The sequence below is a fragment of the Crocuta crocuta genome, unplaced genomic scaffold (genome assembly GCF_008692635.1).
Source record: "Crocuta crocuta isolate KB4526 unplaced genomic scaffold, BGI_CrCroc_1.0 scaffold20, whole genome shotgun sequence".
In the NCBI taxonomy this organism is placed as follows: domain Eukaryota; kingdom Metazoa; phylum Chordata; class Mammalia; order Carnivora; family Hyaenidae; genus Crocuta; species Crocuta crocuta.
Genome location: NW_027527932.1, coordinates 5,952,218 through 5,974,488, shown reverse-complemented (window position 1 = coordinate 5,974,488; position 22,271 = coordinate 5,952,218). Strand labels below are relative to the sequence as shown.

The 22,271-nt window shown below is 46.1% G+C and overlaps 1 protein-coding gene across 1 annotated transcript in view; it reads left to right on the top strand.

Moving 5' to 3' along the window:
- Positions 1-22,271, top strand: part of CHD7 (chromodomain helicase DNA binding protein 7) — a 174,955-nt gene that overhangs the window by 123,618 nt on the left and 29,066 nt on the right. Inside the window, 11 exon segments of the mRNA XM_077751816.1 lie at positions 2,141-2,224; positions 3,894-4,031; positions 4,128-4,249; positions 4,834-5,077; positions 7,031-7,207; positions 11,360-11,503; positions 12,565-12,820; positions 18,006-18,216; positions 18,741-18,936; positions 19,350-19,517; positions 19,963-20,142. Of these exon segments, the coding sequence (XP_077607942.1) occupies positions 2,141-2,224; positions 3,894-4,031; positions 4,128-4,249; positions 4,834-5,077; positions 7,031-7,207; positions 11,360-11,503; positions 12,565-12,820; positions 18,006-18,216; positions 18,741-18,936; positions 19,350-19,517; positions 19,963-20,142 (1,920 nt within the window).

Sequence of the window (22,271 nt, the reverse complement as noted above, 5' to 3'; positions counted from 1 at the left end):
GGGCACGTGTCTGCACCACCACCTTTGCTCATCTGAGTAGCTTCTTCGCTGCCGGTAATTAACACAGGGAACGGAGTTACTCAGATGTGACTCGCTCCTCACCTCTTGGAGAATAGTTAAGTGATTTTGGGGGGGGGGGAAGGGCAGTTTCTAAGAAAACAGGACAACATTGTGTTTTTTGTGCCCTTCTTAATGAAACTGAAGTGAAGTGTTGGTGACGTCAGGCAAGTCGCAGTCGTTGGCTTCCTCTTAGAGACGCCGTGTGTCCGCCCTTTCCTGCGGCCCCGTGCAGGGAGGAGGAGAACACGCAGTGGTAGCGCCCCCATCCCTCGCCCTGGTTCTGGTTATTAGGGTTACCTGGACTCTGTTTGCCGGTGTCGGACGCGCCTGGCCCCGGCCGCGTAGCCTCAATCTACCGGGGTCCGCCTGCGTGAACGGCCTGTACGACGGCCGGAGTGTCACCTTGCTTGGCAACTCAGCAACCGGAAATCTTAAGTTTTGTCCGGAGTGGAAGTAGCGTTAACTCGAGTCTGAAAAGGCGATCTGAGGGCTGGCACCAAAGGAGGGCGAGGCCCTTTCTTTCTCCTTCACACGCGCGCGCGCGCACACACGCGCAGGCACGCGCAGGCACGCGCGCGCAGGCGCCCTGTCCAGGCGCCCTGTCCCGCGGGCCCTCGCGGTTTCCGGCGCCCCGGGGCGCTGCCGATGACTGCCTTGCGTCCCGGGTGTCGCCTCGGGCTTCCCCGTGAGAAGTCTCGGTTCCGGCTGGAAATTGCGTCCACGCGCGGCGGCGCGGACGGCTCGCAGGAAGGGTGGAGTGCGGGGAGTGAGGCTAAGGGTTTTCGATCGTCGCTGACCGCTTCTGTCACCGAACAGGCTGTCCGAAAAGGAGCTTTTCCCTCCAGAGCCCGGTTTGTGGAGAGTGCTAGTGTGTATGCTGTATGTGAATGATGCACACGCATTGCATACCCAAATCTAGAAGCTTCAGACAGAGCCAGTGCGCTAATGCATTGACACTTTAAGTAAACTGAACGTTTCAGTGAATTTTTTGCCTTGCCAATCAGCTCTCTGTAAGGGCACAAGGCATTTGAGACACGGTTTTTGTATTTCTGATTTTTTTACTTTTCAGAATTCAGAGTTCGGAGGCCCCAGACCAGATACTGTAAATGGACACAGTAGCCCAGGGAGTGTTTGCCATCCTTGAGCTGACGGTCACCAGCTTATCTTTTCAACCTGTAGTTTAAGGGATATGAACGGTGTCTCAGTGACTTCTGATATCTCTTTAATGCAGTTGTGTTGCTGATAAATTCATCTCTAGGAACACATAATAATGTGTCTTTTGTTTTCTAACTTACCTGACTCTGGTTTCCTTAAAGTATGGCTTAGTCTGTAATTTCCCTTTGAGCCACATTCTATCCTTTTATATGAGATAACTTTGCAAGCAAGTAGTACTCCTTTAGTTTTGTAAAGATTGTTAATACGTTGGCTAAATAGCCCAATTATTTAAGCCTCATTTCTTCATCCTTAATATTTTAGCCAGATGCTCTATATTCAGTACAAATAAATCATTGGAACACTTAGATTAATGACAACACTGTATTCAAATGCAGTACTAATATTGGTTGGAAATGGTGACCAAACATCCTCTACTGTTCACACTGAAATCTGAAATTCACTGCTTTCAGTGTTTTTAGCTTTTGAATAGCATTCTGAAAATGATGCTGTAAGGCATCAGACGACTCCAGTAGCACTTGGTGTGCGTGGCTCTACTTCTTTATTGCAAGCCGTAGTTTCAAGAATGCTAAATGCATTGCGTGCCATAAGCCTTTTGGATTGCTCATTAGTGAATTGTAATTTCACACTTCATTTAAAATATTCTTAAACATTCTCTCGCAGTAAAAAGGTTTCACACAGTAATTAAAAGACCCAGTTAACAAAGTCTGAGAAGTCTGATTTCCTCATGGGGAATGATTTTGCTAAATTGTAGCATTTCAATTAATATAATAGAATTTTCCAAATATAAATTTTATTTCACTGTGACCCAAAATATTACCGCCTGGTGAAAAGTGAATTAGAGTTTACTTTCAGGAATTAAATAAACATTTTAACTTTTTTTTTTCCCCCTCTCCCTTTGGTGCAGATTGAAGATGAGCTTTTTAATCCAGATTATGTAGAGGTTGACCGGATAATGGACTTTGCACGAAGCACAGACGAACGGGGAGAGGTAACAGAAGATCATTCGTATTAGGGGGCAGTGACTCAGACAGCTTCTGTGTGTTTACAGAGAATGATTATGAGATCCTAGATCTGGTCCTGAGCAGAGCCTTGGATCATGACACAGGCGGTCAAAATTTAACTGAAACTTACTCTAAGTTTTATGCCCTAATAATGGCACTACACGTGTTCTTTGTTTAGCGTGAGAGCTTTTTAAAAGAAATCAATTTTCAATATGAAACAAATACATCAGCATTTTGCACAATTTCAGAATGGGATCGATAGGGAAGAATTCAGTGCACTTTGGTATAAACCTATGATGAAGCACATTTCCCACCCATAATTAAGAGTGCTCTTAGCAGAATGGAAGCTACTGGTATTTAACATTGTACATCCATAGTGTACGATGACGAGCCTCATTTAATGTGGTGCACAGAGAACGATGTAAAATAATCCTCTCCATGAGCTCCTGGCATTGTCATGTTGCTTTGTCATAAAGGACAGTTGATTAGGACAATAAGAGTGGCAACAAGTCTAATGCCTTCTCAAGCATATTGTCTTGGTAACGATACACCCACCCACGATGCGTTCTGTCATTCCTGGTTTCTTCGTGTAAACTAAGCTTTATATAAAATGTTTAGATCTTGGGGCGGCTGGGTCGCTCAGTTGGTTAAGCATCCGACCCTTGGCTTCGGCTCAGGTCATTGATCTCACAGTTTGTGGGTTCAGGCTCCTCATTGGGCTCTGTGCTGACAGTGCGGAACCTGCTTGGGATCCTCTCCCTCTCTGCCCCTCCCCTGCGTGTGCTTGCTCGCTCGCTCTCTCGCTCGCTCGCTCGCTCGCTCTCTGTCAAATAAACATAAAAAAACAAAATGTTTAGGTCTTGATTATCTAGTGAGAGTCTGCAGTGAACTCCCATATTTTTCCAAACTCTGTATCATGAAGTCCATGATGTTTCAGAGACTGTATCTGTAATGTGATGTTTGCTCTTCTAGTTTTACTTTGCTGTACTTAAAATTGTTTTATTGCATATTTATGTAGTACAGCGAGTGTTTTTACCATCACAACCAGGTCAGTGTACCTTAGTCTTGACATGAAGGCCCACACACCCAAGTATTTTCTGGAGGAAAGACAGAGGAAATCCGTGGATCTGCATTGCCCAAAATGTCTTGTTCTCCAGCCCCCTACAGCTCACTTTGTTTTAAAGTGATTGTGTACAAACAGTACCTTTCTCTTTAAGAAAAAGGCAGAGATACTAATAAATTCAAGCTTGTTTCTCATTCTGTAAGAAACTAGTCGCTTATGTAAATACTGACTATGCTGATTTACCGTAGAAGTCTGAATCAGACACCTGAGAAATGATTTGCACAAATAAGAGTAATGCTTAAAGTCAGCTTTGTTATGTACTAGCTATTTCTTTATATTTCTTGGCTTTTGAACGTACCAGTGAATTCGGTAAAAATTAACTTATTCTGATAATACCCAGTTTAGACTTGACACTATTAACTAGGAACGACTGTGTAATTGTTGTAGTTGTAAAACTACTACCAGCTCATTCTTACTGCTGCTGGGGTAGTGTCTATCGATGAATAATGTAGAACACGTGTTGTGTGTGTGTGCGCGCGTGCACACGCATTGATCAAATGAATCCAATTCTGACTTATTTAAACTTGGCCCAGCCTGTGACTCACTACCTGGTGAAGTGGTGTTCCCTGCCTTACGAAGACAGCACGTGGGAGCTTAGGCAGGACATAGATCAAGCAAAGATCGAAGAGTTTGAGAAACTGATGTCCAGGGAGCCAGAAACAGAGCGTGTGGTAAGAATGGGCTAATGGCGAAGGGTTTCATTTGAAAATAGCACAGCGGTGCGGTCGTGGAGAACCCACTAATGGGATCTGCTCTATTTGAAACAGGAGCGACCTCCTGCTGATGATTGGAAGAAATCGGAGAGTTCCAGGGAGTACAGAAACAATAACAAACTCAGGGAATACCAGTTGGAGGGAGTAAACTGGCTACTTTTCAATTGGTACAACATGTATGTAAACCATGTTTTTCTTCACTTTTAAGAAGGCCTAGAGCTGTTTTCCTTTGTAGTCATTGAAAATATCACTCAGGGGCGCCTGGGTGGCTCAGTTGGTTGCACATCTGACCCTTGGTTTTAAGAGTCATGATCTCAGGGTTTTGTGAGTTTGAGCCCCATGTCAGGCTCTGCACTGACAGGGCAGAACCTGCATGGGATTCTCTTTCCCTCTCTCTCTGCCCCTTCCCCACTCATGCTGTCTCTGTCTCTCTCAAAATAAATAAATAAACTTAAGAAATGAAAATAAAATGTTAATCAAACAGCAGTGTAACATTTTAATCTCTAATAAGAATTATGGAAAACAGCAAGGGTTAGAAGTATGCATAAAATATTTATCACAGAAACATTAACACCAACGTTGTTAGAGGTATGTAGAAATAATGATGTCTTAGAGGATTTTGTTTGAAGATGTGTTCTGTTGAATCAAGAGAAATCTGAGGTCAGCATTTCTGAATATAATAGCATACGTTTTGTAAAAAGAAAGCAGTGTGTAATATCTCTACTTACTAAATTTTTCTTGTTTTATTTCCTTCCCAAAGGCGAAACTGCATTTTAGCAGATGAAATGGGTTTGGGAAAAACTATCCAGTCCATTACATTTCTCTATGAGATATATTTGAAAGGAATCCATGGCCCTTTTTTAGTGATTGCCCCATTGTCCACAATCCCCAACTGGGAAAGGGAGTTCCGAACCTGGACAGAGTTGAATGTGGTTGTGTACCATGGGAGTCAAGCTAGCCGTCGGACCATTCAGTTGTATGAAATGTACTTCAAAGATCCCCAGGTAAAATGTCACAGGTGGATTCTTGATGCTTCTTCTGTGTGTTCTAAGGTTTTGGATTTTAAAATGGTCTCAGACATTTTGGGGGAAAGGTTTAGATTTTGCAAAATGGGGAAATTTAGATTTCTTACCGATTTATTGTGCTCTGCTTTCTCACCTTATAACTATAGCTGCTTTCTGTAGCTTTGGTCATTCTGATTATTAGATAAGAATGGATGGAACATTTTTACCTTAGGTGAACCACAGAAAATCATTTAATGGTTAGATGCACTAATTGGTTTTATTTTGCAAGCCTAAGATAAAGCGAAACAAAAAAATGGTGTTATTCAACATAATTAGAAAGAGTATTTTGTTAAACCGTTACTAGAAGTAAAAATTATTAGGCATGCAATGTTGAGTGGCACATTCAAGCATATAATGTTGAGTGAAATACACCCAAAGGGAAGGACTTCTACCTTGGCTCTTAGTAGCACTTGGTGTGATTTCTTATTTGTTCTTGTTACCTACATACAGTTATTTTATGATAAAGACGGGAAACCTTATAAATGATAAAGAAGGAGGAATAGTATGTACTAAAATAGTTTTAAGCTACAGATGGTAAATCGTCCTACAGCTAGAGATAGGACAGAGTTTTGTCTTATATGTTTGCTTTGCATGTCGAATCTGACCTATAATTAAATATTTCAAGGAGAAAAATATTGAAATCTATTTTGGAACTTATCTTTAGATTTGTGAATTTGTGATAAGTTCTGTCCTAAGTGAATGTTTTTTCATTTTAGCCCTTCAAAAGTAAACAGTAGAAGCACCTGGGTATCTCGATTGGTTAAGCATTTGACTCTTGATTTTGGCTCAGTTCATGATCTCACGGTCGTGAGGTCAAGTCCCGATTTGGGCTCCGCACTGGGTGTGGAGCCTGCTCAGGATTCTCTCTCCCCCGCCCCCCCCAACCCGCTCTCCTTCTGCCTCTCCCCCACTTCCCTCTCTCAAGAAAATAAGTAAAAAATGAGTTACACAAGCCAAAAAGGAGCAAAAAGTTTTAAAAAGCAAAATACGTTTTTAAAAAGATGCCTTAGTACATAATCCTTTTGGCTTCTTACTTTTTTGGGCATCTGTAGGCTGTAACTGGAAGGAACACACTCAGTGGCGTTTTACTACATGTGATCTGGAGGAAAATAGAGTCACAAATTTTACTAAGGATTTGCAAACTTCCTTTAAAAAGGTTTTTAGGGGCGCCTCCACGGCTCAGTTTGTTGAGCATCCGACTTCAGCTTAGGTCATGACCTCATGGTCCTTGAGTTCAAGCCCCGCATCGGGCTCTGTGCTGCCAGTGTGGAGCCCGCTTAGGAGCCTCTGTCCCCGCCCCCTACACTTCCCCCACTCACTAGTGAGTTCTCTCTCTCTCTCTCTCTCAATCTCTCNGGGCATCTGTAGGCTGTAACTGGAAGGAACACACTCAGTGGCGTTTTACTACATGTGATCTGGAGGAAAATAGAGTCACAAATTTTACTAAGGATTTGCAAACTTCCTTTAAAAAGGTTTTTAGGGGCGCCTCCACGGCTCAGTTTGTTGAGCATCCGACTTCAGCTTAGGTCATGACCTCATGGTCCTTGAGTTCAAGCCCCGCATCAGGCTCTGTGCTGCCAGTGTGGAGCCCGCTTAGGAGCCTCTGTCCCCGCCCCCTACACTTCCCCCACTCACTAGTGAGTTCTCTCTCTCTCTCTCTCTCTCAATCTCTCTCTCTCTCTCAAAACAAAGCAAAACAAAACACTTTTTTAAAAATAATTTTAAAAAATGGTTTTTAAAGCTCCCCTGCAAAATACCTTGAAAACAAAATACATGCGTTACCCAGAATAAAGATGTCCCCATAAGATCAAGATAAATATGTTTCATGCTTTTTATTGATCAAAGTTAATGTAATCTCTAATGCTAAATAATAATTTAGAACTGTTCTCGTAGGGTCGAGTGATAAAGGGGTCCTATAAGTTTCACGCCATCATCACTACATTTGAGATGATTTTGACGGATTGTCCTGAGCTGCGGAATATTCCATGGCGCTGTGTCGTCATTGATGAAGCCCACAGGCTGAAGAATAGGAACTGCAAGCTTCTGGAGGGGCTCAAGATGATGGACTTGGTCAGTGGTCATGGTGATGATTCCATTGAACCCAAACAGAATCGTTACCGACTCAGTATTCCTTCCCACTGCTCTGAATCTGACTGACACCTGTGTAGGGTGTCAAATATGATGGCGTAGTCACCTGAGCTGTTGGCTGTTCAAAACTTGCCGCTGTTCTTGATTCTTATTACTGGCTGGTATCTTTGCACAGTGGTTTTACATACAGCAGGGTGTAGTCAGGGTATTTTCACTAAAATGAGCTTCAAGCATTTACTTTTCCCTTTTGTTTATAAATACTGCCATTTCGTGTGCTGTGGGGCCAGGCTTTGGTCCAGTAACGGTAATGAAGGTATATTCCAGGGGCTCGTGGCTTTGGCACGTTGGATCCAGTAGGACTTGTAGATGAAAGTTATTAGTAAGATGGGTTAATACCTGGAATTGGTCAAGTTCACACAGACCCTTGGAAGTTTGGGGCATTATAAGACCTTGAATTTGATTTGGAGTTTTAGACCACACTTACCCCATACTCTCCCCAATTCCTAAGAGGTGGTTAGGTTTTTCTGATTAGATTTTTTTAGTAGGAGTGTTATGGGATAACATATTGTAGAGGTGGTAGAATTTGATTGATTTTCTGTTCCCTACCTCTGCGCGTGTGGTTTCCTAGCAGAAATTATTACATGATTTCTGTCATCCTCAGACTTTCTTTGCTACCCGTAGTTTGCAAGGTGGGTTTTGATCACTTGTTTTCATTTTTAATGTACGTTTTAGAAGCAATGTTACTGTCGGTATGTCTTGAATGTTTTCCCCTTAAAAAGTGCAAAAGATTTAAAAAATCTCTTTGATGTTGCCTTCTGTAGATTAATTTGGTCTCTTGTTAATTGAGACTTTGAGAGGGGAAGGAACATTCTATATGTTTGTGGCTATAAATTTATTTACTGAAGACTGCTGCTACCGAAAAGAACACTTAAAAGCTTTCTGTTGCAGCTGGTTCTTTGAAGCGATTCTTTTATTCATTAGCCAGCTATTCTTTTAATTAAAAACAAACAAAATCTAGTTTTGTTTAGAGGGAAAAGTCTGACTGAATTATTCTATTAAGGAAGGGATTCCCCATCCTAAGACTTTTCTCAAATCAGTTTATACTTGATGGCCAATCCACAAAAGAAATTAGAATACGTAGAAACAGCGACCAGTCCTGAAGACATCCTGAAGACATCGGTAAGCAAGTGGAAACGGGCAACTGCTACTGTATTCAGTCTCTGCAGGCGATACGTTAGCATGACATTGAAATAAACCTGTATTTGCAGGTAAATGCGAAAGTCCCTGAGATACTTAAGTATATTTCCTGAGCAGGGACCCATCTTCACAGCGGTCCCACGTAGAAGACAGAGTACCCTTTTCTAAAGGCTTAAATGGTCACCTGAATTTATCTAAGTTGTTTCCTGTTATTAGTTTATATGCCTCCAGGCCACTGATTGTTACTGCAAAGCAGCCCTCCAATGGTAGTCCAGATTCGACTCTGTCAGCATCAAACAATCTGTCATTGGGAGACTTGAAAGGATTTTCTGTTGTCTATAGCAACACTTCATTAATGGATTAGAATCCGTTATCCAGATAACTTTTCTGTTACAAATTGCAGTGTTCCCTGGCCATTTTCACGTGACGGCACATAGAGAAAGCGGTGATACTCTGTGTGTGCTTGCGGTAGGTCATAGTGGGGTAGGCCCCGGACACTGCCCGCTGGCACAGGTGACCAGCCCTGCGGTGCCGACTCCCAGCTGGCTGTCCGAAGGACTTGCATACCTGTAACTCATTCGTGGCTCATCCACTAGAAATCTCTGATAAGCAGATGAGCCAAATAATTGTTTTTCTGATGGTCAAGAATCTTCATCTCCGAAGAGACGTTTTCAAGATGGAACAGAGTAGCACTGTTCAGAATTAGAGTGTAATTGTGTCTGTCCAGTTCTGGACAGCTCGTTGTTTGGCCTTCACGTCCTTACTTGCAGTAAACATCACGAGAACTTCTACACTGGCCACTTTTTATCCTTCTTTCCTGGAATAAGTCACAGTGAAAATAAAGATCAGTGAGTGTATCCAGCTCTGGAGAGGCTCAGAGGGCAGTGCCGTCTCCTGCACTAGACTTGGTTAGGATGCAGGGCACTTGCAGGAAGGTCATGTTCCAAGTGCGCGCTCAGAAGGAGGAGACCAGTGAGCGTCTTCAGCTCTCCCAGCGCTGAGGACGTGCTTGCAGAGACCGTTTGTAGAGGGATCTTTGTGAGAGTGTCTTCGCCGTCCCCCGCAGAAGCTCTGGGAAGCCCGGCACCGCCTTGTCCGTCATTGACAAGGAGGGGATTCTCTGGAATCATTGATTCCATCATCTCATCTTTCATTGGCAGGAGACCTTACACAAATTAAAGAGTTTGCTGCAACGAAACGAAGTGTATACCACTCCGCCAGAGCTTAAAAGAACGGTAGCGTTTTCAAGCCAAAAGCCTGTTCGCTGGCATAGTTGAGCTCGGAGGGGATAAGCTTGCCAGCCCGAGTCTCTTACACGATGTTTTATTATTTGACACTGTGTGTATTAATCAGGTGCTATTTCACAGCTACTCTCAACTGGAAACCTGGTTTTATTCCACTACTCACGTGTAACCTTATAAAAGTGTCACGTGTGTCATCATTTGGTATAACTGGCTTTAAACAGCCCTTGAGGGAGAACAGCATAAAAGGGGAGTCCCTTTCCTTTTTTCACATATTACTTTGAAATGAATAACTTAAAAGGCTTTTATTTTTTCTGAAGGATTTGGTTAGAGGTTGAGGATTGAGCTCGGTCATAAGGGATGTGGAAAAACTGGGAGCCAGTCTTTAGTATCAGTACAGCTCTTCCAGCGCATTAGCTCTCTCCTAAGTGTGTGGCAGTGTACAAAATTCGTGGAGAAGATAATTCAGAACCTGAGTATGTCAGGGACTGTGGCCCACGTTACCCTCCAGGATGATTATACATTAGAAAATCTTGAGTTGGTTTGCAAACTCCTACATTACCTATGATGTAATGAGTCTGAAGAGGATAGTGGTCTGTGTATCTTCCTGAGAGACCTGTTTCTTCGGAAGGGAGAAAAGAGGAATAAAAGCAAATTGAACTGCGTCACCTCACTTTCAATGAGCTTCGCTGGCAGATAAGATGTGGCAGATACTACGAAAATGATTGTGTCCCTACTTCTATCATTTATCTAGTATTTCCTGAGCATATACTCTCTGCTTGGCAGCCAGCTCTTGGCAGATTTCATGTTAAGTCAGAATAGCTGCTTTTGAGCCTACTAGAAGGTAGGATCACTTTCTGAAATAGTTTTAGTCACGGCGCGCACTGTGCCTCAGATGGCCAAACAGAGTGTTCACTAATGAGGGCCCTCGATTAATAAACTCACTGCCATTAAAACCAGTCAGTGTGGAGCAGCTTCTCACCGTCGGAGACACAGAACACAAACACAAGAGTGCAGATGCATCAGGGAAGCGGGAGAAAGAGCTCGTAAACAGGAAGAATTGTTTTAGAGAAATACCTAACTTGGTTCAAAGAAACAAAGTTAGAAACAGCATCTGTAAAAAAAAAAAAAAAAGTGATTGTGGTATTTAAAACCAAGCTGACCTCTTTGCTAGTTTGAAATTTTTGCAGAACAAAATAGTTTTCATACGCTGTTGCGTGTAGAAGAACTTCTTTTGTCTCTTAAGTGAGTCACGCAGGAAGCAGATGAGATGAGAGTGCCGTTGATGCCGAGCACAGAGGGAAGCATGTGAGCTCTCTCTGAGCCCAGGGAGTTTAGGAAAGAAACTTCAGGGGAGTAAAAAGCACAGGGCTGCAGGAGACTCACACAGCCACAGCACTGAAATGCTGACCTAATAGCCCCAGGAAGAAAGGAAATGGCAAGGCATGTTTATGGGGCCTGCAGCATTCTAGAAGGGCCCCTCGCCATGTGTCTGAAGCAGGGTCCAAGTGTTTCTCGACTCTCCACCTCTGTGCCCGCTGCCTGCACTTCAGACGTGGTGGGTGCTGAACTGAGGACACGTAGTGTGCTAATGAGAAGTGGGAAAATGGGTATCTAGAAAGAGTTTTAAGAAACTTGGTTTTAAGAAACTGCTTTTGTCGCGATTCAACCAGTGGCTTTCCTTGTGTTCCCGCAGGAGCACAAAGTGCTGTTGACAGGGACCCCCCTGCAGAACACGGTGGAGGAGCTTTTCAGCCTGCTCCATTTCTTGGAACCGGGTCGCTTCCCTTCAGAAACCACCTTCATGCAAGAATTCGGTGATCTGAAGACAGAAGAGCAGGTACTTAGCACGCCCACTTTGCATGCTAGTCACGTAGTTGAAGACACACCCGTGACACAGCAAAGCCTTGCCGCTTAACTACCTAAACATGTAAAGTAGATCCCTTTTCTCGTCACCCCTGGTCAGGTGAGCCCCCTGCGCCCTTTCCCCGGACAGTCCACATCTTCACTGTGTTGGTATTCCTGTCTGTCTGTCCGCCCTCGTGACAGGCTGCTGAGGTCCGTTTGGAGAGGTCACTTACTACCTATTCACGTACTTCTCAGAGATTGCTATTCCATTCAGGGTGGCGATTTCANGGAGTTCTGGGATTCTAGTCATCCTTGTTAACTGATTCTCTGTATTTTCATTCAGACTACCCCATGGGATTTCTGTGAGAAATAAATGAAGTATTGTGTATGAAAAGCAGCTGGTTATTTTATACATCCTAAGAGCTGTGTGGCTGGTTGTTATTGTACTGTATTCGAAACAGATACGGAGACGTGCTTGAACTCGTGGTCCTTATGCCCCCACCGCCTCCGACTTACTGTTGAAAGCCTCTTAGTTTGGTTCAGGGGTGAAGTCTGCTTTCCTTTGGTTTTACTTCTCTGGTGTCCAGTGAACAGAAACGAGAACCACGGGAGATCTCCGCTCGCTTATTGGCGGAGGGAGTAGGTACCTCCTGGCCTGCTTATTCTTCTCGCCCTTTCCAGAAAGGAAGGGAACTGAAGCATGGCATTCCCAGGACATCATCTCTTCCCTCTTCCTCATCCTCCCTATGGCTTAAGACCAGCAGTAGGGAAGCTCAGTGAATAAATTGGGTTCTTTTCTGCTGTGTGCTTGTCAGGCCTTCTGGCTGTCCGGGCTGCTGGGTAGCTGAAATAGGCCACTTAACGCGGACTCATGCAACCTTCATGCGCTTCTGTTATGAAAGCTGAGAGATTAGTGCCTTCACCCCCTTACTGGGCTTTGACAAATGAACATGAATGGTAAATGAGTAAGATAATCCTGATTTTTCACGTTAGAATGTGTTTTAACATGCAACCAAACCACAATGCCGGTATTTACCTGAGGTCCTTTTTTAGGTGCAAAAACTCCAGGCTATCCTAAAGCCAATGATGCTGAGGCGTCTCAAGGAGGACGTAGAGAAGAACTTGGCCCCCAAAGAAGAAACCATTATTGAAGTGGAGCTAACAAACATCCAGAAGAAATATTACCGAGCCATCCTGGAGAAGAATTTCACGTTCCTCTCCAAAGGCGGTGGGCAAGCTAACGTACCTAACCTGTTAAACACTATGATGGAGTTACGGAAGTGCTGCAACCATCCGTACCTTATTAATGGTAAGCGCGTGCGCACGCTCCGGTCACTGTCCAAGCTCCAGGGTCCTCTCCTCCCTCCGGACGGAGGACTTGCTGGTTGGTAGTCGTGACTGGATCCCGTTCTTCCTGACGCCTCCTTAGGTGGTGGCTGAAGGCGGAGGACCGCTGCCCCCCACCGATCTTTGAGGCGGGACCTCAGCTCGCCTGTCTCCTGCTCCCCTGCCTCTGTCTCCCCCCTTGGAAGGAGGTGTTAGTGTTCTTGGCTGAAAAGCATCAAAAGTGCTAACAGCTAAAGAGAGATTAGCCTCACTTGAGACTTTCTTGCTCTGGGTGTGGGGGGTGGGGGGGGTGCGTGTGCATGCACATGAATGCACGTGTGTGTCTCTGTGTGTGTCTCAGTCAGACAAGCTGAAGAAGAGCTGGTGGCGAGAAGGTGGCTGGCAGCGGTCTGGAGACTTAGGTAGGAGGAGGTTTCAGTCTAGTGGCCGTTAGGACCTATTCCCTAAGAATGAGGGGTCGTTTGAAAACTTTGATAACAGTTTGTTTCTGTTACCGGTGAATACTTTACGGTCTTCCTGGTTTCTTAACTGAATTGAGAGTGTCATGTAACTGATTTGAGTAAAAACCTGTATGATCTCCTTCCAGAAATATTTAAAGGGTACATATCGCATGCCCGTGATGTGTAGGGCCCTCTGGAGGGTCGAGGAGCCTTCAGGCTTGTCAGGGATGGAGATTACAGAAGCCATGAGAAAGTGATGGCATTACACAAGCCTATGGGGGCGGGAAGGAGCTTGCCAGTCAGGGCTAGAAAAAGGAAGGGCACATAGACTGATGTAATAACATCTAAGCAAAGACAAAGAGGCAGGAAAACAAAGGGGAACTTGCCCAAAGTGTAAAGTCCCTATAAGTAGCGGCGGGACAGTGAACCTTAGACTCATCCTGGGACCGTGTGGTGGAACGCCCTAAAGGCTGGGTCATGGGACGTTGGTTGTAGTCTGTAGACATGGACAGCCATGGCTAGCACTGGAGCTAAGGAGTGATTCACGACGAACGATCTGGCAGCAGCACATAGAACAGACGGGAGGGAGCAGAGGAGGACCTACAGGAAGCTCTTGTTGCCGTCCTGGCCGGAGTTCGTACGGGTCAAAGAAAGGTGTCGACCGGTTAAATTGTGGTGTTTGTGCTTAATTATAATCGTCCAGCAACACAATTCGGATCCTTTTCCAGGGGAACAAATCTTGGTTCTGTCTTTACCACAATCCATGGAGTTCAAGGGCAGTTAATTTAAAGAGTTCCTAATCTTTCCCCCCTTCCGTGGCTTACACACCTGTCAGCCACCTCAGGTCCACAAGTTCTTGTTACTGAATGACCAGGTGGTCCACACCTGGAAGACCGTCTCCGTGTAGCACCTGAGGTCCTTGCTGTGGTGTGACATGGATGAATTTCCTGTGGGAACTTTGTGCTTTTAGCTTTGTTTTCTAAAGAGACTATCGTGTGTGATAATTGTGTGTTCAATGCTGCCAACCTAGTAATCACTGTGTGTTTAGGAGCCTGTAAGGCCAGTATGGCGAGTGCCAGCCAGCCTATCCCTGAGCTGGGGAGGTGGTATTGGGTGACTGATGGAATGAGTGAGGCACGTATGCATGTGTGACACACGCACACTTTTGCATTTACTCTCTGGTAGAAGCAAATGAAGAATAGTGGCCTCCAAGGGGGAAAGGGAGGCACTCACAAGAGCTAAAATGCCACCGGCAGGCTGCGTGCGGAAGGGTTGATGTCGTCAGTAGTTGCTGGAGACCCACTCGCACTTCCATCAAGTCCACCACGTCTGCTTACTTGCTAATTATATGCANTGGCAGTCAGCTTTTCTGTCCCTATAAGTTACGAAGTGTCTGTTAAGCAGGTGTGTTTATATGCCTCTTTGTTGAGAAACGGTAGTTAAAGAGAATACACGCACAGAACCCGCAGGCACGTTAGCCGTGACAACTGCCCAGATAACGCACCTGGGCGTTGGGCTTCGCCGAGGCTGCTCCAGGGCCAGTACTGCCCATCTTTACCCGCGGTCCGGAGCCGGAAGTACACTGATGTGATGCTGACGCTACACATGTTCATCGAGCCGGTTCAGGGAAGTTTTCAGGGGCGGAGGTTAAGTGGAAATTTGTGTTGGTTGTCAGGCTGAAGTCCAGTTCAGGAAAGCACAACATTTCTGTAACTGTGGAAGCTAGAAGCAAAGTTGGTAATGCATGGCGATGTAAGCAAAGCACAGGGCAAGGAGTTAGAGCTGCTGGCAGAGCCCGAGTGTGTGAGTGAGTAGTATTTTAAACACAGCTGAGCATCGTAGGTGCTTGGCACGCTGCTGGGGCGCCCCGTGAGCACTCGGTAAGTGCGCGGCCGCTGGCTGTTGCCCTTCCTGCTCAGAGAAGCAGGTACCCGGGGACGTAAATGCGGCCCTGCTCCCGGCCCAGCTGCAGTACAACAGGGTGTCCGGCTCCAGGCTCCCTGTGTGAGAGCGCAGGTAATGTTGAAAACTTGATCAGCGTCCCCTAATGGTTAGGGGTGACTTAAGAGTCATTTGTTGTCCTTGTTGAGGGTCAGGAGGCGTGTCGAGAATAGCGGACAGAAAGAAGAGAGGCGCAGCTTGCACGATGGAATGAATTTCGGATAGAAAGGAGTCACTGTGTTTCTGGTACAGAAAGTAGCCTCTTGTCGCTGGCGAGGTAACCCTGGCTAGATAGCCATTCTTGTAGCGAGATCGCAGTGCAGTTGGTGCCCTCACAGGGACCGTCTGTTCAAGTGAAAAGACTTCCACACTCGTTTCAGGTTTCCTTGACGCAGACACACACGCATTGTGAAAATGGGGCAGTGTCCACAAAGTAGCTTGGCTTATCATAGCCTATGAATTTTCGGATTGGTATTTATAAATCTCACATCGAGGTACATCTTTCATTGGTACCCTTGAAAATTTGCATGTGACATCAGAAAGTAGAAACTGCTCTCCTCCTCACCACCTTCCCTGACCTCCTTTCCTTCAATCTGGCCATAATAAATATGGCGCTAGAGGAATCATATAGGACAGATGTTGGCTGATTTTTTTTAAACTGCCTGCCACTTTAAGAACTTGAATTCCTAACAAAGAGCTGGATTGATTAACTCGGCAGTAGCTTTCGTCAGGTAAGAACAAATATATTTTCATTTTGACTATTCTTGATAAGATGAGAAATCAACAGTAGCAGTGAAAAAGCAAGAAAGTTAGTTTCTTATCTCTGAATACATTTAAAATGAAAAATATTCCTCTGCTGATCTGCCTAAATAAAGTATTTGTATTTTCAAGTTTTTACTAAAATTACTCAAATGTCTGATACTTATCTTGTCAAAATGATTATTTCATTTTTGAAAACTGTACAGTTAGCTGTCAGCCTGTTTTAAACTAAAGTACTCTATTTTGGTTCTGAAGTCTAATTTTCATATGGACAAAAAATAACTACCCAAGTATCAGGAGTAAAATTTAGTTCTGAACTGTAAAGGGCTTATCCTGTAATATATAGACGTAAATCTACTTTCCTGGCTCCTCATGACCTTCTTGTCCTGAATCCGGAACCTGGGTTTCTAAATGTCATGTTTTGAAAAATATTCTTCAGCTTTATTCAAGAACATTCCTGCAAATGTTCTTCAACGCGTTTTGTTTTTACCTTTTCCTAGTTAAAACCTCTCCCCCTCCTCCCCTCCNCCTTAGCGAAGAGTCTTGCGGACGAGCCTCTTATTTGAGTGGAAAAGGGAGCGAGAGACCAGGGACTCTGACCCAGCTGGCGTTTCTGGCCAGGCCCCTTCCTCGCAAGTCAGTGTGCTTTGCAGGGCCTTGGTGCCTGGGTAAAGGCATTAAGTGACTTTAATCTGTTCTCAGTAAGATTCTCCGCTGATTAATAATTAACAAGCTGTGTTTCTGCACTTGACTGTGCCGTAACTTAACTTGCGCAAGTGCCCTTCCAATGGGGAGAGGATGGCCCTCTTCTTCCATCGGCTGCTGCTTGCACGCTTTTCCCCGAGCGGCTGTGGGGTCTAACCCACCAGCCTTTACGCCCCTTCTGAGACCTGCGCGTACCCATCCGATTTATTGTTCGGTCACATGCTTAAAACCTGTGGTAAGAATTGTAGAGTTTCTGGCACACTTGAAGGCTGGGAACCAATCCCATTAGGTGGATTTGTTTGTTTGGTTTTCTAAAGAATGGGTGACCCCACCCCCACCCTTAGGGAGAGGTGCTGAGCATAGCAGCCTTGGCCTGATTAACCCCAGAGATGGGGGGAGGCCAGACCCGAGCTGCCTAATTCTAGCTAAGCCACCTAAGCAGTCGAAGGAAGCTTAGCCTGTGTGTGTTTGGGTGTGGGGGAGCCGGAAGCACGTCCCTCCTGACGATGGCATCCTCTTGAGGCTTCTCTGAGGTACCCGAGTCTTTGAACAGGCAGAAATGTACACGAGGCTGTGAGAAAAAGCAGGCGAGGCGTAGAAGCCTTACGCGCAGCAGGCTTGTTTGCCGTCGTTTTCTAAAAGCTTGAAAAGCTCTGGGTAATTCAAGGTCGAGTTTTTTGGTGCCTCGTGAAATTATCGGATGAGCAGGAAATGTGGAGGGAGATTTAGAGATGGCAATAGAAGATATGCGTTCAGACCCCCTCAAAAACATCTCTAAAAATGATTCTGAGCAAGGAATTCCCTTGGTGGCCCTCCCCTGGGCTGCGTACAGCTGCCCCGATGCCGTGATTGTTAGACCTCTGTCCCCTTGTTTCTCAGCTTCGGAACAGATTTTGTTGTTTGTGTTTATATTCCACTAGTAAACAGTTCTTCATTTCTTTAGCAATTTAGGTTCCAAATTTTCTGTAGGTATCTGGCCCGTGGCTTGTTTCTGCCACTTCTGGCTTGACAGTCTGTTGTTGAAATTCAGTTTCTGCAGACAGCAAACATTTGTTTGTTNATGTGGTTCCCCCCCCCCCCCCCCAAATGTTTCAATGTGTTGTGCTTAAAACTTTGATCCCTTTTCTACTTTCATGGTTTCGTGCAGACCTGACTGTTAGTGAGTCGGATGGATGCACATCCATAAACATGAGTGTGGTCTTTTGGTCCCTATAGTTCGCAGTGGGTTTTGAAAGCAAGTTCATTGTTTTTAGTAATAAAAACCTTTTGCGGCATTCACGTTATGCTGTCCAATCTCTGCAGGTGCTGAAGAGAAAATTTTGGAAGAGTTTAAAGAAACACACAACGCAGACTCCCCAGATTTTCAGCTCCAGGCGATGATCCAGGCTGCTGGCAAGCTAGTGCTGATTGACAAGCTGCTGCCCAAGCTGAAGGCTGGTGGCCACAGGGTGCTTATCTTTTCCCAGATGGTGCGCTGCTTGGACATCCTGGAAGACTACCTCATCCAGAGACGGTGAGGCCACTGCGCCGCGAGGTCAGAAGGAAACAAAAAGTGACCTTCCGCGGGGCTCCCAGTGATTCCCCTCGAAGGGACATTCGTGATAAAGGGGAAGAGCGGGGGAAGCGTGTCACCTCTCTATTTCAGCACTGCCGATGCACGCGGCAGTTCCTCTATGGTGGCCAGAGCAGGACTCCGCGGACCCCGATGGCGGTTCTGTTTCCCGTTCCTTCCGTTTGACTAGAGGAGAATTGATCTTTCCCCAGATTGAAATTGTTTGTTACTCCACTGCTGGAGGCGTCAGCTGTGTGTAGACTGAAGTTCTTTTACTAGAGAGGAAGTAAAATAACGTTTAATTCTCAAGCATTCAACCGACTGCATGCCGGACTACCCTGAAACTTGTCTGCTCTGTGATTATTTGTGATCGATAATATCATTTGCATAACACATACCCCATATCGTAACACTGCCTTTGCAGAGAGAAGCCAGCGCACTGTCACCTTGTCTCAAGCCTCCTTGTCACTCCCCCCGTTTTCCAGGTACCCGTACGAGAGGATCGATGGCAGAGTGAGAGGCAACCTCCGCCAGGCAGCTATCGACAGATTTTCCAAACCTGATTCTGATAGGTTTGTTTTCCTCCTGTGCACACGGGCCGGAGGTTTAGGCATTAATCTTACCGCTGCTGATACCTGCATCATCTTCGACTCCGACTGGAATCCCCAGAATGATCTCCAGGTAAAATACTCAAGAAAATCATCCTGGGGCCCTTTCTCTCTTTTCTTCCCTTCCTTCCTCCCTCCCGGACCCTCCCTTCCTCTCTCTCTCTCAGTCTCCCTCTCTCTCTCCCTTTCTTTCTTTCTTTCTTTCTTTTCTTCCTCCCTCCCTTCCTTCCTTCCTTCCTTCCTTCCTCAAAGTCATTCTACAATGATGGCGAAACCCCAGTGAAACCAAGAAAGCTGTGTCGTCCCTAAGGCAGCGTCCCACAATCGGGCAAATGAACCAAGTAGTAATCAATGTACTAATAACGTACAGGGAATTTCTGAGGACGCTAACCTTCTGGACTGCACCTCTGCTTGTGGGAACAGGTGCTCGTGGGGCTGACACTGGAGTCCCGTCTGTGCTAGCCATTCATTTCCTTTCTCTTCCAGGCGCAGGCCAGGTGTCACAGAATAGGTCAGAGCAAATCTGTGAAAATCTACAGGCTGATCACAAGAAACTCTTACGAAAGGGAAATGTTCGACAAGGCCAGTCTGAAGCTCGGCCTGGATAAAGCGGTGCTGCAGTCCATGAGCGGGCGAGAAAACGCTGCCAACGGGGTAACCCACACCTGCCCACGCCCTTCCCTTCTCCCGGCACCTTGCTTTACGTAGCTAGTTGTAAGAAATTATCCAGCATCACGTTGTATTTCAACCTCGACGTTTTCAGCCTATTTTGTCGTATTTTCCTTTTTCTTTATTTAATTAAAGTATTTATTTACGAGAGGGAGGATGAGTGGGGCGGAGGAGGGGCAGAGAGCGGGAGGAAGAGAGGATCTGAAGCGGGCTCTGTGCTGACAGCAGAGAGCCTGAGGCGGGGCTTAGACTCTCCAACCGTGAGATCATGACCTGAGCTGAAGTCGGACGCTTAGCCGATGGAGCCCCCCAGGCGCCCGTATATTTTCTTTTATATAAGTTAGGTTTATCCTCCTTGAGTACAACGGAGCACTTGTGTGGTCTAAAAACATTTCAGTGCTAACTTGGTTTAAATCCCTTTCTGTAACAGGTCCAGCAGCTTTCCAAGAAAGAAATAGAGGACCTTCTGCGCAAGGGGGCCTACGGAGCACTCATGGATGAGGAGGACGAGGGGTCTAAATTCTGCGAAGAAGATATCGATCAGATCCTCCTGCGGCGAACCCACACCATCACCATTGAGTCTGAAGGCAAAGGCTCCACGTTTGCTAAGGTGCGAACTAGCCGACGAGGCAGGTTGTCTGCGGGAGTGACGGAGCTCCCGGGGAGCAGGGCCTTACCAAGTGCTCACAAGGCGCCTGTTAACATTTGCTTGGTGATTGAGAGCTAAGAAATTGATGATTAAGTCCCTGTGGGACCCTTGATGCATAGAAGGTTCTCAGTGTGTGTTTTGGGTTCCCTTCTCTGTACACGGCATGGGCCGTCATCCTCACCGTGGTCTCCTGTCAGCGTGCCCGCTCGGGGGCGAATCCTTTCCCTGTGTCCTTGACCCCACCCGCTCTCCTCCTTGAGCTCGGACACGGTCTTGCTTCCTGAGATCCCAACTCCTGACGTGGCCTGTACCTGCAGTCAGGCATCCGTTTGGCCCTCCAGCTGCAGCTGCACAAGCCACCTTCCACAGCTGAAGTCCACACGAGTGTTATTTGTACCTGCTGTCCCCACTGTCCCCTCTCTGCTTACTTTGTAACCTCTGGCTTGCACCCCTCCCCCACCCCGCCATCAGACCAGCTCTGGTGAAGGTCACCACCAAGCCTTCCTTCCCCCCGGCTTGGCTGAGAGCGCCTCTGAGGCCTCCCCTGTGCATCGCTCCACCCATCCACACCCTGGCCCACTTTACACCTTTATTTTTAACAGCTTTCTTGAAATGTAATTTACTCACCATAAAATTCATCGATTTTTAAGTGTACCATTCAGGGCTTTTACCATATTTGCAGACTTGTGCAGGCATCACCACAGCTAAGTTTAGAACATTTCCGTCTCCCCAGAACCTCATGCCCGTTAGCAGTCAGCCTCTCCTCCCTCCCTCTGCCCTCCTCCTCGCCCTCCCCCTTCCCCTTCCCTGCCAAGTCCTTGGCAACCACTAATCTGCTGTCTCTATAGATTTGCCTGCTCTGGACATTTCATAATGTGGAATCATACGACGTGTGGCCTTTTGTGTCTGCCTGCCTTCACTTAGCACGGTGTTTTTGAGATTCATCCGCGTTGGAGCACGTGTCAGTAATTCCTTCCCTTTCTTGCTGGACGGTGTTCTGTTGCCTAGATGGTCGTCTTTCAGGAGCGGGTAATGGGTGTGGGGGCTGGTGGTGCACTCACTGGCTCAGACTGAAATGTCAGCGCTCTCCACTTTTTGGCTCCTGGACGACGTTCTTACAAACACTTATGAACAGGTTTTTATGCAGACACATCTTTCCACTTCTCGTCGGTATAGCCCACCAGTAGAATTGCGGGGTCGTATGTTAAGTCTGTGTTTAACCCTCTGAGGAACTGCCAGACTGTCGTCTACAGTGCCTGCCATCCCCCCTTCACACCAGCAGTGTTTTAGGGTTCTGGCGTCTCCATACCCTTTCCCGCACGCTTTGACTGTAGCCGTGTGAGTGAGTGTGAGGCGATAGCCAGCTCTGGCTTGGTCTGCATTCTTTGATGCTAGTGAGCATGTTTCCATGTGCTCATTAGCCACATGTGCATCATTTTGGGGAAAATGTCTTCAGATCTTCTGAGTTACTTGTCTTTTGATATTGAATATTAAGAATTCTTTATATATTCTAGATAAAAGTTTCTCATCAGATAATACAGTTTGCAAGTATTTTCTCCTAGTCTTTTCTTAAAGGTGGTTAATTTCACGGAAGTCCATTTTACCCATCTTTTTCTTTCATCATCTGTGCTTTTGATGTGTCGTCTAACCTAAGGTCACACAGATCTGCTCCCGTTTTCTCCTAAGAGTTTTACAGTTTTTACGCGTACGTTTAGGCCTGGGTCCCTGGTGAGTGAGTTCTGGCGTGTGGTGTGAGCCAGGGGTCCGTCTCCTTCCTTCTGCTTGTGGGCATGTAGTCAGCCCAGCTGTACGGCCTGGAAAGGCTCCCTCCTCTGGGCCCTGTGACCCGGCATCTTCTCTCTTACATCTTCCAGCTTCTTCTCAGGCTCTGCTCTCTGTCCTCACAGGCCCTTCAGGTTCAGCATGTGCAGAATCGGCTTCCTCATTCCTGTCCCTCCACCCTCTGTGTGCGTGCCCACACCACACGCCTGAGTGGTGCCATTCTGATGCCAGAGCCGGCTGTGACCGTTTTCTTGGCTCCCTCCTCCCCTCTTCCTCCTCCCTCTCCCTCCTCCCCTCTCCCTCCTCCC